The sequence below is a fragment of the Trypanosoma cruzi genome, genomic scaffold, assembly GCF_000209065.1.
Source record: "Trypanosoma cruzi strain CL Brener 1047053516285 genomic scaffold, whole genome shotgun sequence".
In the NCBI taxonomy this organism is placed as follows: domain Eukaryota; phylum Euglenozoa; class Kinetoplastea; order Trypanosomatida; family Trypanosomatidae; genus Trypanosoma; species Trypanosoma cruzi.
The window spans coordinates 56,025-68,368 of NW_001849329.1; the positions used below are offsets into that span (position 1 = coordinate 56,025).

Sequence of the window (12,344 nt, forward strand, 5' to 3'; positions counted from 1 at the left end):
TGACATTGCCTCCAGTGCATGATGCCTGTTCCTCGCTGCTTCTAATAAATCACGGGCCTTCTCAAGGACAGCCTCAAAATGATCAATTTCACCCAAGCCATCAAGTGCCTTCACGCAGTTTGTGCGCTTCCGCTGCAACTCGGAGTTTTCCCGCATTATTTCCTCCATTCGCTGCGCCTGATTCTGTTGTAGCACGGCAATTTGACGATCGAGCTCACCGTGCTCGGTTTGAATAACTCGGAGTACCCCAAGCTTTTGTTCCCTGAGCTGCTCAATGAGGAGGGAAATCTGCGACAGGGAACGTCCCTCAGTCATCTCGTGCCCAAAATTAGACAACTCCGGCACGAGTGTCTCCCTCATCTCAGCCTCAAGAAACCTCTCCTTCTCTGTAATCTGTGTCCGAAGAAGATTCATCTCCGCCTCACCACCCAAGCATTCCTTGTGTCTCGCCAATTCTTGACGCAACCCTGCAACAATGCGATTTTGTGCATCTATTCTCTGCAATATGTCTTGTCGTTGTTTGTAATTTTCCCCTTTCTTCTTCAATTCTTCCATTACCTCCAAACGCTGCTCCAATTCGGATATTGTTTTCTTCAGTGACTCAAGGTATGTAGCTCCAACATACGGCTTCAACTTTCCCAATGCCTCCTCGGTGCTCACGACGCGTTGATGTAGGTGTTTTAGTTGGTCCTCCTTCATATCCTTCTCCTTGTTATCGGCATCCATTGAGCGAAGCAACATGTTCCGTTGATCCTCAAGGAGTTTCTTCTCGTCATCAAACTCCTTCAATGCCTTGTCTCGCTCTGCCCTCGCCAATTGTAATTCCGCATTCAAGTGATCGCTCACACGCTGCAGGTCTTCCTCGCACATGTCATCATCACCCAAGACAAGTCCTGTCGAGACGTTCTTGACAATTCCCTGAAGCTCCATACGGCTTTCTTTATATTGCCGCTCCTGCTGCTCAAGAAATTCAGTGGTGGAGCGAAGACGCAGCGCCGTTTCTTCACATTGCTGCTTTTTTGCCTCAGCCTTCTCAAGGAGGTTCGCCTTATCGGATGCGTCTGCCTCGAGGCCTTTGATACGCTCAGCAAACCCCTGTTTAAATTCCAACATCTCCTCTATCGTCAAAGTCATCGGAGGAAGGGTCATTCGACTCAATGACTCTTGCTTCTCGTCGATGCGGCCTTGAATCATGGCAGCCTCGCGTGCCAAACCTTCCGCGCCCTGCTCCACAGCACTCAGCGCTGCCGTGACAGCATGCAGTTCCTTCAGTTGCGGTTCCAACGACTTGGCTCGCTGCTGAATTGTGCGGACCAACTCCTCCTTCGCTGCAATGTCACCCGTGAGCTGTTGGGCCTGCTCCCGGTGCTCTCGCAACGCCATCAAGTTCGCCTCATGCTCCTTTTGCTGTCGGCGGAACTCTTTGCTATTCTCCCGAAGTCGATCGAGGGCCAAGACATAGCGAGTCGCCGCAAAAATCTCATCAAATATTTTTTTTACCTCTTTGGGCGGCAACAGCGGCCAATTGGTGTCCTCTTGGTGACAGAAGATAACATGCTCTAGAACCGCCGGGGAGACACCCAACATTTCAGGCACGGCACGGTCCACATCGTTGGCGCGGTAAGTGCTAGACAAAACCTTACCGGTCGCGGTATCCTGAAATGCCACAGTGCTGTCAAGCGTCGTGAAGGTTGTCTTGGTGCGAGTACGCAAAGCCTGAAAGGAACGTATTACCTGCATCACCTTGCCGCCTCTCCCGGTGAAAAGGAGACGGATCTGCGCCTTGACATCCGTCTCGCCCATCACCTTAGGATCATACACAAAGGAGCTTTTCTCAGAGCCGCTACCCGGAGGCATTTGTCCCGTACAGGCATTCAGTAATGCCTCGATAATTGTTGTCTTACCCGCGCCATTTTTTCCGAGTATGACAGTGAGAGGCTTCTGGAAAACAATTGTCTGACGGTGAGCCGGGTTGGGGTCAAAGCTGCGGACACCGCTGATTTGAATCTGCTCAATGCTTGTCATCCTCGGATGCTGCCTCCACTCCCGTCCACACGCAGCCCTTTTCGCCGCCACAGAGAGACATCCAAAGAAAAGAGCAAACGAACAACAACAAAAAAAAAAAAAGATCTATTTCCAGCCACACAACACTGGGAGGGGAGGAAAAAGTCATAAAGACCCCTCCGCTCCCAGCCAATAAATCCATTATCCGCGTAAAGGAGATCCCCACGCGGAGACCAGAAAAGAAAAAAAAAAGGGTAGGAATGATGATTCATTTTCATGGTTTATTAAAACAAAAATAAAATAAGAAGTAAGCGACAAGGCTCCGTGACTCCGAATGTGAGACTTCACAGAGAAAAAAAAAAAAAGAAAGATCGCAGTGAACCTCAGTCCGCAGGAGAGAAGCGTCACATCCCGTCAATTAATTTGCCTACTTGGCGCCTGTAGGGCGGAATGGCACCTTCGTGGTGAAACGACGCTTGCGCATATCGGTAGGGCGGGCACGGACAGTACGGCTGTGGATGGCGCACGCGATGCAGAAGCGCTGCTTCATGTAGAGCTTGGGCATCGGGAAACCAGCGCCGTAGACGTTGGACGCCTCCGCCACATCGCGGGCAGAGGCCTGGTCAAGCATGCGACGCACAACAAAGCGCCCCACAGCCTTGTCCTTCGGCGCAAGACGGCCACAGTTGAAGCAGTGCACGGGTCTTGTGCGGCCACGGGAGCACGGAGGCTTGGCACGGCCATGATTGCGGCGCTTCGTCGTCATCCTTTTTTTTTTGTCAACGGGTATTTAGCCTCCTTCGCTTAAGAGTGACACACACAAACCATAAAACAAAAAAAAAAAAAAAAGAACCGAAGGCGGGAGGAAATGTGTGTGTGTGTGTGTGTGTGTGTGTTTGGGCACACGAGGAAATCCACACAATGTAGAAGAGAAGTGGGCCCCAAAGGCAGGCAAACAACAAAAATAAAAAATAATAATAATAAAAACTTTTTTGCTTCGCGCTTCTCTTTCATGCATCAGTGTGGATTTGTTTTCCTTTCCTCTTGGCCTGCGTGGCGTTTCTGTCGGCCCATGGTGGGCAGCAAGAACCAACGCAGCCCCACACATCCCCCCTCTTGACGCAAAGCAATCACTATCCGCGGCGACAACAACAAGAGAAAAACGCCCAAAGAAGTGTCGAGAAAAGGGAATAAACCAAAAGACTGAAAAAAAAAAAAAAAAAAAAAAATATGAATCACGGGTCACCCCCCAACGTTAACGCAAGCATTGCTCCTTCTTGTTTTCTGCTTCCCCCTCTCGCTGCCACAGGCACGCTCACAGTCACCGCAGTTTTTTATTTTGTTGTTCTTGTTCTTGCTGTTTTCCAGCTTTGGGGAGAATGGGTAAAAAAAATAATTCCCACGCACAATTCCTGCGGCCCCATTCTTCTTTTCCCCGTTACTCCCCATTAACATGCATATCTCACCGTCATTTCCTTTTTTTTCTTCGCTTACACTATATTAGATGGCCGGTGAACACTGATAAAAGGTCTATAAAAACACGCAAAAGTGGGGGAGAAAAAAAAGAAAGGAGAAAGGGACCAAAAAAAAGGCATTGACGCACTACTCATGCTGTTTGACGCTACACACTGTCAATCCCTTGCATCCCCAACGCCATCCTCGTAGATGCCAAATATGGCCTCTGCCTCGGCGAGGCAAGGTGAGTCGTACACTTTCATGATGCGCTGTTCACCCCGTCCCTTGCGAAGACTCAGTCGGGTGGTGGACGCATGCGCCATAATATGGCCGCCAATGGGCTTTTTTGCATCTGCCTGAAACATTTGTGCAGAGCCATCCACATTAGCGACAACCTGATTTGTAACGACTACAGCCACGCCATATTCCTCCGCAAGATTATGCAGAGAACGAAGAAACTTCCCAAGATGCATCTGTCTTGCTGCAAGTTCATTACGTCCACTATAGTCCGTGCGGTAGAGTGCAGTGGCAGAGTCAACGATGATGATGGCAAAACGATTTTCAGCCATCATTGCAGATGCCTGAAGCAACAACTGTTGTTGATGATCGGTGTTAAAGGCACGTGCGCAGGCGACGTTGGAAAGCACGTCTTGTGGATCAAGTTTATAACGTTCCGCAACTGCAACCAATCGTTCGGGTCGGAAGGTGCCCTCTGTGTCAATGTACAGTGCCATTCCCTCCGCACCACCCTGTGAAATGGGCAGTTGACACGTGACGCACAGGGTGTGACATAGTTGTGTCTTGCCTGTACGGAATTCCCCAAACAACTCCGTGATGCCGCCAGTCTCAATGCCCCCACCGAGCAGTTTATCCACCTCCCGACTGCCGGTAGTCACCATGATGATCTCCTTACGTGCCTCGTGGTAAACCACTGCGGATGTAAAGCCCATTGGTACCAATTTCGCACATTCCGCCATAATTTTATCCGCCTTCGTTTCACTGATACCCTTGACAGCCAAAATGTTTTTTTTGGGTGCGTACGCGACTGACTCGACGGTGTAGAAACCAGACTCCATGAGCTTTTTAATGTCTGCAGAGGCAATACCGTAGCTTTCTAGCACTTGGATAACGCGAAAGCCGCCGTTGTTCGCGCCATCCACATTTTGTTGATCCTCCTGCTGCTGTTGCTGCTGTTCGGGGGCTGCAACGGGATCGGGCGAGGTGTTCGCAATCTCATGGACCTCCACCTCCTCAACGCCCTTTCGCTTGCCTCTCTTGGAGCGGGTGTTCATCTCTCACTCCTTTTCTCACTCTTTCTCGCACAACCACAGACACGCAGCAACTCTCTTACTTCCTCTTAGTTCCTGCGTGTTTCTAAATGACGCAAAAGCAGGAAAAAAAAAAAAAAAAAGCGAAAAAATAAAAAATAAAAACCGCGTGCGGCGGCGTAAGACAAAAACACGCAGTAAAAACCCGCTCAGCCCCACCCACCCCAAACAACCCCTCCCCCCCCCCCCCCAAAAAAAAAAAAAAAAACACCACAACCACACAATGTGTGCGTCTCGCACCGCACGACAAAATAATGGTATTGCCCACCCGTATTCCACGCCCAACAAAACGAAACCAAAAGAGAGTGAGTGAGTGAAAGTGAAAATGAGGACAAAAGACGTGCAGGACACTCTTCGCATTCGTGGGCTTCACTGCATTCCTATTCCTGTGTCATCGCATGTGCTCCATCCCAGAGTAGAGTTCACCGCACACCTTACATTTTCCCCCCGTTGCACATTTCATCGCACAAGTTTTGCAAAAGAGTGCGTGGTGGCAGCTGTTGGTGCGGTACTCAATCTCCCCCGTGTGGCACTTCATGCAGGAAACCCCGTTCCCGGAGATGCAACTATGCCCCTGGGCGGTCACTCGGTGGCTCATACTCCTCGCCTTCACTTATTTATTTTCTTTTCTTTTTTTTTTTTTTTTTTTTCTTCTCCTTTTGAAGTTCCTTGCGGTTTCCTAATTGCCTTACATCCGTTGTACCGTACGTCCAGAACCAAGGCTGATAAAAGAGCGGCGCGGTGGGGAAAAGGAGAAACGCACGCAAAAAAAAAGCATTAGATTAAAAGCTAAAACTGCATTCAAAGGCAAAATCAAGTTGCATCAACAGACGCCGCAAACACACACACACACACACACCATCAATAATATAGCAATAGGTATGCACATGTTTACCGCGATGTCAAGGTTATTCTGAAGTTAATACGCATAATTTTATTCTCATTTTCGTTTCTGAGAAGCCTACCTCCCTTTTCTGTTGGCTTTGGCTGTTGTTGTTTTCGTTGATGTTTTTTTTTTCTTTTTTTGCGCCCTCACGTCAGTGAGGCACAATACGCGCGCCTTTTGAGGTCAATGAAGTGGCGCTCCTTTGCCTTTTCTCGGTACTCCTCCAGGAGATTGTCAAAGCGGAGCTTGTCTGTGGCACAGTCCAACTGTAGTATCTTCTTTGCAATTTCCTCGCATTGTGCATCTAACGTCCTCACATCAGTCGCCAACGTTTTCGCCAGACTCTCAGGGGTGCCGATGGAATTCAACAGCGGCGTTGCTCGCAGCATCTTCTGCATGGACTGCACGTTCTGTTCGAGGGAACGTTGAAGCCCCTCCACTTCGGCTCGCAAATTCTCCACGACCGGCTGCAACTTCAAGTTCTCGTTTGCTACGCGCTCAATGTCGTCAATCGTCTGGCAACTGGCGTCACGAATGGCCTTAAAAAACGGCAACTGATAGGCGTAGGACTCCAGACAGTTGGGGTTCGACACAATGTCCTGCAGCATGGAGTCGGACAGCGAGCTCAGCTGGCTGGTAAGCAGCTCCATTGACGGCGGCACCACACTCCCCCACAAATTTGCCAAGTTGGCAAAGGCGTTCCCAACGGCATCCACCAGCTTTGACTTGGACGGATCCCACGCGTCAGGCGCGGAGCCGTCAGGCGAAGCCAGGGAAATCTTCCGGCCGTCAAAGTAAGTGACGATTGGAGGGGTGCGGGGAAAATGAACGCCCAGCGTCACGCAGAGCACCGCGGCATAGCCACGGTCCGGGATGACGTGCTCCACCTGCAGAAGTGTCTCCGCAGAAGACTTGTGGATCACCGTCACTTTGCCGAAACGACTCTTAAGCTCATCGACGTACGGCTGCATCCGCGACATTTGTCTAAAAAAAACACGCGCTTGTGCCGCGGAAAAAAACTGACACAAAACACACAGACAAACAAACAAACACGTAAGGAGAGAACATCATCATCAACAAAAAAAAAACTCAGGAGAAAATAAAACTTCTACTGTGAAACTTTAACAGAAATTGTCACTCGCTGAGATGTTCGCAAACCGTTCGTTTCTCAGCCTCTCCCACTTCGATTGCGCACCATTGCCGCCACTCCTACTGCTGCCGCAGCAACCGCAGTAGATCTCTTTTGCAGCGCCCTCTCCCACATCCGTGCTGGTGATGGCGCCACCAACGGCAATGTAACACGCACGATAGGCGACACGCCGAGCGGAACCACGGCATTGTCACTCTTTTCCACACGAGCACACAAGAGGCTCACAAGAGCGTCCAGATCAAGATTTTCCAAGAAGGTAGGCCACTCCTCTTCTCCCCTCTCCAAGGTTGTAACCAAATCGTGATTCCTGCATTTTCGTCGGGGAAACGGCAACGTCTCAGGGCGTCCCTGATCCTTGTGAAACAACCACATACGACTGGAGTCATTCGCAGCGTTTCCCACGTTACCGTCGCCATGATATTTGAGGTTAGCTATAAGGTGTGCAGTGTCATGACGAATCAACAGTTCGGTAGGGTTCACCCGCAGCTGAAAGGAGTGTCCAGCCGACCACCGTCTTCTTCCTACTGAAGAAAATGTATTCGTCATCCCAGAGAATGATGGCCACTCGTCCTCCTCCCTTCCTCCCTTCACCCACATCTCATCGCCATCAAAGAGAGAAGATGCCGCCTGCACTGTTCGCTCCTCCTCCGCAATGTCCACACACTCCAGCGCTATCACCTCCAATGTTACAAAACCGGAGATCACCTCCTCAGCGGAGGAAAGATTCCTCACAAACGCACTCGTAGCCCATGGAGAAGCAAAACGCACTTCCATTTCTTTACCAGCCGCACCACACGGGGTGCAGAAGTACTGCGCGCCGTACTTCTCCAGCCTGTGATTTAACCGTTGCTGAAGCTCCATGATAACTGCAGCCGGTTCTCCATAATCCAATGCTCCCATCAGTCTTCCCTCCCTCTGCGCTGCTTCAATCGCGTTGGCCTCCTCCTCCAGCGAATTGATGCAACACATCCCGCTCTCTCCGTTTTTGTTGTTGTTGTTCTTGTCACCGCCACTGCCGTCTCGAGTCAGAAGAGGTAGTTGGTAGCGATGGCACCATGGACTGCGGTACGCAGCTGCCCATCCGCGGATACTGGGAAAACTCAACTCACCAGCGACGCGTCCCAAATTCCAGGCGCAACACACAAAGGAATGTCCATGAACAGCATCACCGCCGCACCGTCGGCGTTGCAGCTCGGTATCACGACACCATGAGGGAAAGGCCTCCCACAGTTCTTTGGCCCCAATGGTGAAGAGAGGTGGCGGGGTGATGCGGGGCAAAGTGGTGCCGTGACCCTCCCCATGAAAAAGCACCTCATCAACGATGCTCGCACCGTCCAATTCCCCCGCAACGTCGTTCACTCGTTCCCCTGTAATTTGCTGCAGCAGCAATAACCGAGCCACGTCCTCCCTATCCCCACCACGCGAGCAAGTACGCAGCAGTGTTTCCACAGCCTCTTTGCGGCTTGTGCTATCCATCCTAAACCACCCGTTGTTTTGCTTTTTTTTCGTTTTGTGAGTGCTCAGTTCAACAACTAGGGCAGAAAAAAAAAAGGCGACACGCGTGCACCCATGTAAGGACTTTTCCAGAGACATACACACACAGAGAGAGAGAGAGAAGGAGAAAAGAAAAAAAGTTATGCGCGTAGGGAACCAAAAATAAATAAATAAATAAATAAAATAGCGGTTAAAGTCAAAAAAAAAAAAATGAGTCCTCTGCTTGTCAAGCAACGGGCCAAACAGTAACGCTCACAATGGCGGGACATTCACAATAAAAAAGAGCGGAAGAGAAAATTCAAAAAAGTTAATCCACGATAACAATAAATAATGGGAATTCTGCAATCTCCAAAGTCTCAACGACAAATTTATCACAAATCGTCCCACACTCATCTCTTTTAAAACCTGTGTCAAATGCACACGCGTCATTGGCATCATCACAAACTGAATTCCACTCATGAATCCGCATGATATGCCTCGCTATGTTGCTCTTACAACAACAACAACAAAGAAAGGGCATGATAAACAAAGAATTGGAGTCAACAGCGACGCGCAAACAGACATAAATATAAAAATACACATACGCAACTTAATTCGTCACTGTAGGCGGGTTAAAGTTGTGAAGACGCCATCATGTAAAGTTTTACTGGCCGCATGAGTTACCTCCAAATCCTCCCCACCACACACCCGTGGTGCTTTGCTCATTGCTCACGCCGCCCATCGGGCTGAAAAGACGCGGCACAGGCCACTGGAAAAACAAGTGCGCTTCCCTCAATCCCAAAATCTTCTCCCACCGCACGACTAATCAAAAGCGGGGAGATGGTTTCCGTGCCTTTGCTTGGAAACTGAGGGGAAACCGGCAAACTGCAACCAACTGCCAGACTAATCTGCACCGGCGAAACAGTGATTGTGGCAGCATCCACCATCTGGGCATGGCTGCGCTCCACGCATCCTTTAATAGATCTCGACTCACGTCTCACAGGGTTACTTGACAGCAATTTGTCTTCATCTTCGCTTTTCAGTGCAACTTCATTGCCGTCATCCGTGAATAATTGGATCGGGGGTTGTAGGCGTTTATTCTTGTTCATATTTCCTGGGTTATCCAAGCAGCCACTTCTGTCACCGTCCTCTGATGCCTTTGCGACTGGAGCATCCACGCCGCTCTTAGCCAACGAAGATGATGTCACAGAAGCAATGTGTACCATCGTCGTCTCCTCAAAAAATTTTATCAGATTGGCAAGGTGTTCTGCAGCCAAAAAAAGTGTCTCCGTTACAATCGATTTCCATCCAAAGTCTATAGCCCACATCGACTCTTGGGCTCTTTGCCCCGTGAACCGGCCATGAAGGATAACATGCAGCATGTGGCAGGCAAGCGTATATTCACTTAACACAAAATGATGCCGCTCCAACGCCGTTGCGACCCGTTCAATAAATGCAGATAAGAACGCTGGCTGTATTTCCGATGCGGTCATTCTTGTTTCTTGTACCTGCTGCCGCCGCTGCAATTCCTGTTCTTCAGTCTTCTTTTGTAACGTCTCCATGGCTGAGATCGCCCGTTTTTCACGAACTTTACCTAATCGCAAAGCCGTCCCCATCGTCTGAAGCGTCTCCGTCGTTTTGGCCAGTTTCCCCTTCAAATCATTTATCTCCTCGAGTAAAATTGATTCACGTTGCCGTAGAACCTCAACTTCCACGGTTTTCCGACTAAGCAGAATCCTATAATGGGAAAGTTCCTGAAACAACTCCTTATTATGATCGTTTTCGCTGCGTAGCTTCTCATTTTCCTCTCCTAGTTCCCTCAACTGTTTTTCCAGCTCTGGTAAACCGGGCATTTTGTCCCTTGCGACATCTTGCTGGCGCCCAGACCCCGAAGAACAAGAACAGCCCATCAATGATGACAAGGCACGATATTTTTTCTCCAGCGATGAATTCAGACGCCCGGCTGCCGCAAGACGCAATCGAAGGGTGTCGACAAGAGACACTAATTTCCTGTTCTCTGCTGTCAAATTCAATACGGTTGCCCGTTGCGCGTTTTTCACTGCGGCAGATTCATTGGCTTGAGTCTTCTTCCCTTTTGGGGAAAACGCCTCTTTTCTTGGAGCATTACTACGACCCGCCACGTGCACCCCGCCCTCCCCCTCTTGGGTAGCACGAGAGAGCGAGCTTGTGCTGTTCATAAGACCGTCGTCCCCTTCACGAGTGATAGATCCCTTCGGATAAACGGTCGCCGTCATCTCCTCAACTCGCGGTCGTGAAGACGAGTGGGTGATGTCATGAGCGCGTAGTCGCCTCACAAGCTCCTCCAAATCCTTGGCAGTCGCAAAGGCCGGTGAAGATCCCCTGCGCCCTTTGGAACGGAGTGACTCAATGTACTGCAGCACCTTCCCACGGTACGTATCATTCACACGTTGGATGTGGTAGTTCTGATCCTGCAAAAAACTCACCTCGCCTTCCAGCTCCCGCACACGCCTCCGCAGCTGCTTATTCTCCGAGAACAAGGCAGACGCCATGCCAGGCATGATGGTAGCAGTGGGTTTGTCTTATTTGTTGCCGGGTAATAAAATACGCCTCACTCGCTATGAAGTCACAACGTTCCTGATGAAAAAAGATGCGACCACAGATGGAGGCGGCCCGCAAAAAAAAAAAAAAAAAAGGCGAGTGACGTGTTCTCCGTCGGATCCCTGCTTGGTTGTTTGTTTGCTTTTTTCTTTGTTCTTGTTTCTTCTTACAACCTCCTTCTTTCCTCCGCCACCCATGAGATTGGGATATGCGGAAGTCACAACAGAACCATTTTACGATCCCGCAATAGGAAACACGGCAGAAAACAACAACAAAAAAAAAAAGTGTGAAAAAAAAGACAGAAAAAAAGACAAATTCTTTTCGTGTTGTTTATTTGTGTGTGTGTGTGTGTGTGTGTATATTCCTTTGGCTCTCCGAGAAGTATTTACCGCAAACACGTTTTCATCGTGAAAACAGCAGTCAGCCCTCTTTCTACCGTGTCAACAAATAAGCAGAAAAGAGCCTGTAAATATTACTCTCATTCCTTCATTCAAAGCCATGGAACATGCACGAACACACGCATACCCCTCACCATTTTATTGCATTTGTGGCTCTTTCTCCTTCTCTCCTCTTCCTTCTTACCGCACCACGCGTTGTATGCATAAACGTGTAAACGACACCTCATTCTAGGCCATCATCATTAGCACCACCATTCCCGTTTGAAAGCGATTTTCTTTACGCCTTCTTTGCATCCTTGCGTCTACGGCCCCTCGTCAGCGGCTTCTTCATGTGTTTTTTCTTCTCGCGCTGCGACGTCTGTCCGGCAGTGGGCTTCACGACGGTGAGGCGGCCCCGCTGATCTGACGGCACGCGAGAAGCCATACGCGACTCGACGGCGGAAGCATAATTTGCCCGCGCCTTCGCCTCAATTGTCTTCCGCCGTTTCCCGTAGACGGTCTTCTTCTTCGAATCCCCAACGGACTTGCGCAGGGCACCGCCGCTCTTTTCGTGGGACTTTCCCTTCAACCTCTTCTGCGCCATTGCGACAGTCTTTTCCTCCTAACTGTTTGCGTATAAACAAAATAACGTGTGTTCTGCGATAAACAGCGGAAGCAAAAAAAAAAAAAAAACACAATTCAAAGAGACCCCAACACAACGACATCCTCCGCATAATAATAATAATAATAATAACAAAACAACAACAGCGACAAAGATGGATAGACTAAAAAGTGTCACCCCACAACTAATCTCGTTTTTATTTTTATTTTTTTTTTATTGACGTGTAGAGGTGTCTGCTTCACATATACACATTACATACATGAAAAATTTTGTTTCTTTCCTCTTTTGTTGCCTCTTTTTCAGCCGTAGTTTCCTTCTGTTTGTTTTACCGCCTTATATTACAGGGTAGGGTGGGCTGGAAGAAATTGTTTTATTTACATTCTACTCCAGGTGGTAAAAGCAAAGCCTCATCATCGCCATTATTGGGCAAAACTCTAAAAGTTCAAAGACACCACGCAAGCCACGCCTC

General features: G+C 49.2%; 7 protein-coding genes across 7 annotated transcripts, besides 16 other annotated features; all 7 read right to left on the minus strand.

The window, feature by feature from the left end:
• Tc00.1047053503801.9 (RAD50 DNA repair protein, putative) lies at positions 1–2,025 on the minus strand (the record flags this gene model as incomplete). The annotated part of the gene is made up of 1 exon (XM_802055.1): positions 1–2,025. A coding segment is annotated over one exon (2,025 nt), but the record flags the coding sequence as incomplete, so codon positions are not given.
• Positions 1–2,528: a sequence feature (heterozygous, Esmeraldo-like haplotype).
• Positions 2,432–2,770, minus strand: Tc00.1047053503801.20 (ribosomal protein S26, putative; the record flags this gene model as incomplete). Its single annotated transcript, XM_802049.1, has 1 exon — positions 2,432–2,770. One exon carries the CDS (start codon positions 2,768–2,770, stop codon positions 2,432–2,434), a length of 339 nt encoding a protein of 112 aa, XP_807142.1.
• Positions 2,529–2,543: a sequence feature (areas merged during assembly that could not be assigned to a particular haplotype. This can correspond to areas where the two haplotypes were merged or to regions with more than two copies in the genome that were merged during assembly.).
• Positions 2,544–3,079: a sequence feature (heterozygous, non-Esmeraldo-like haplotype).
• Positions 2,874–2,900: a microsatellite.
• Positions 2,965–2,991: a sequence feature (AT_rich).
• Positions 3,080–3,329: a sequence feature (areas merged during assembly that could not be assigned to a particular haplotype. This can correspond to areas where the two haplotypes were merged or to regions with more than two copies in the genome that were merged during assembly.).
• Positions 3,211–3,233: a microsatellite.
• Positions 3,330–12,344: a sequence feature (heterozygous, Esmeraldo-like haplotype).
• Tc00.1047053503801.30 (DNA repair protein RAD51, putative) lies at positions 3,636–4,751 on the minus strand (the record flags this gene model as incomplete). The annotated part of the gene is made up of 1 exon (XM_802050.1): positions 3,636–4,751. The coding sequence occupies one exon, from the start codon at positions 4,749–4,751 to the stop codon at positions 3,636–3,638; it is 1,116 nt and encodes a 371-aa protein (XP_807143.1).
• Positions 4,854–4,892: a microsatellite.
• Positions 5,404–5,448: a sequence feature (T-rich).
• Positions 5,627–5,646: a microsatellite.
• Positions 5,820–6,653, minus strand: Tc00.1047053503801.50 (hypothetical protein, conserved; the record flags this gene model as incomplete). The annotated part of the gene is made up of 1 exon (XM_802051.1): positions 5,820–6,653. One exon carries the CDS (start codon positions 6,651–6,653, stop codon positions 5,820–5,822), a length of 834 nt encoding a protein of 277 aa, XP_807144.1.
• Positions 6,842–8,416, minus strand: Tc00.1047053503801.60 (uncharacterized protein; the record flags this gene model as incomplete). Its single annotated transcript, XM_802052.1, has 1 exon — positions 6,842–8,416. The coding sequence occupies one exon, from the start codon at positions 8,414–8,416 to the stop codon at positions 6,842–6,844; it is 1,575 nt and encodes a 524-aa protein (XP_807145.1).
• Positions 8,478–8,500: a microsatellite.
• Tc00.1047053503801.70 (uncharacterized protein) lies at positions 9,019–10,836 on the minus strand (the record flags this gene model as incomplete). Its single annotated transcript, XM_802053.1, has 1 exon — positions 9,019–10,836. The coding sequence occupies one exon, from the start codon at positions 10,834–10,836 to the stop codon at positions 9,019–9,021; it is 1,818 nt and encodes a 605-aa protein (XP_807146.1).
• Positions 11,139–11,191: a sequence feature (A-rich).
• Positions 11,212–11,234: a microsatellite.
• Tc00.1047053503801.79 (hypothetical protein, conserved) lies at positions 11,552–11,857 on the minus strand (the record flags this gene model as incomplete). Its single annotated transcript, XM_802054.1, has 1 exon — positions 11,552–11,857. The coding sequence occupies one exon, from the start codon at positions 11,855–11,857 to the stop codon at positions 11,552–11,554; it is 306 nt and encodes a 101-aa protein (XP_807147.1).
• Positions 11,986–12,010: a microsatellite.
• Positions 12,069–12,093: a microsatellite.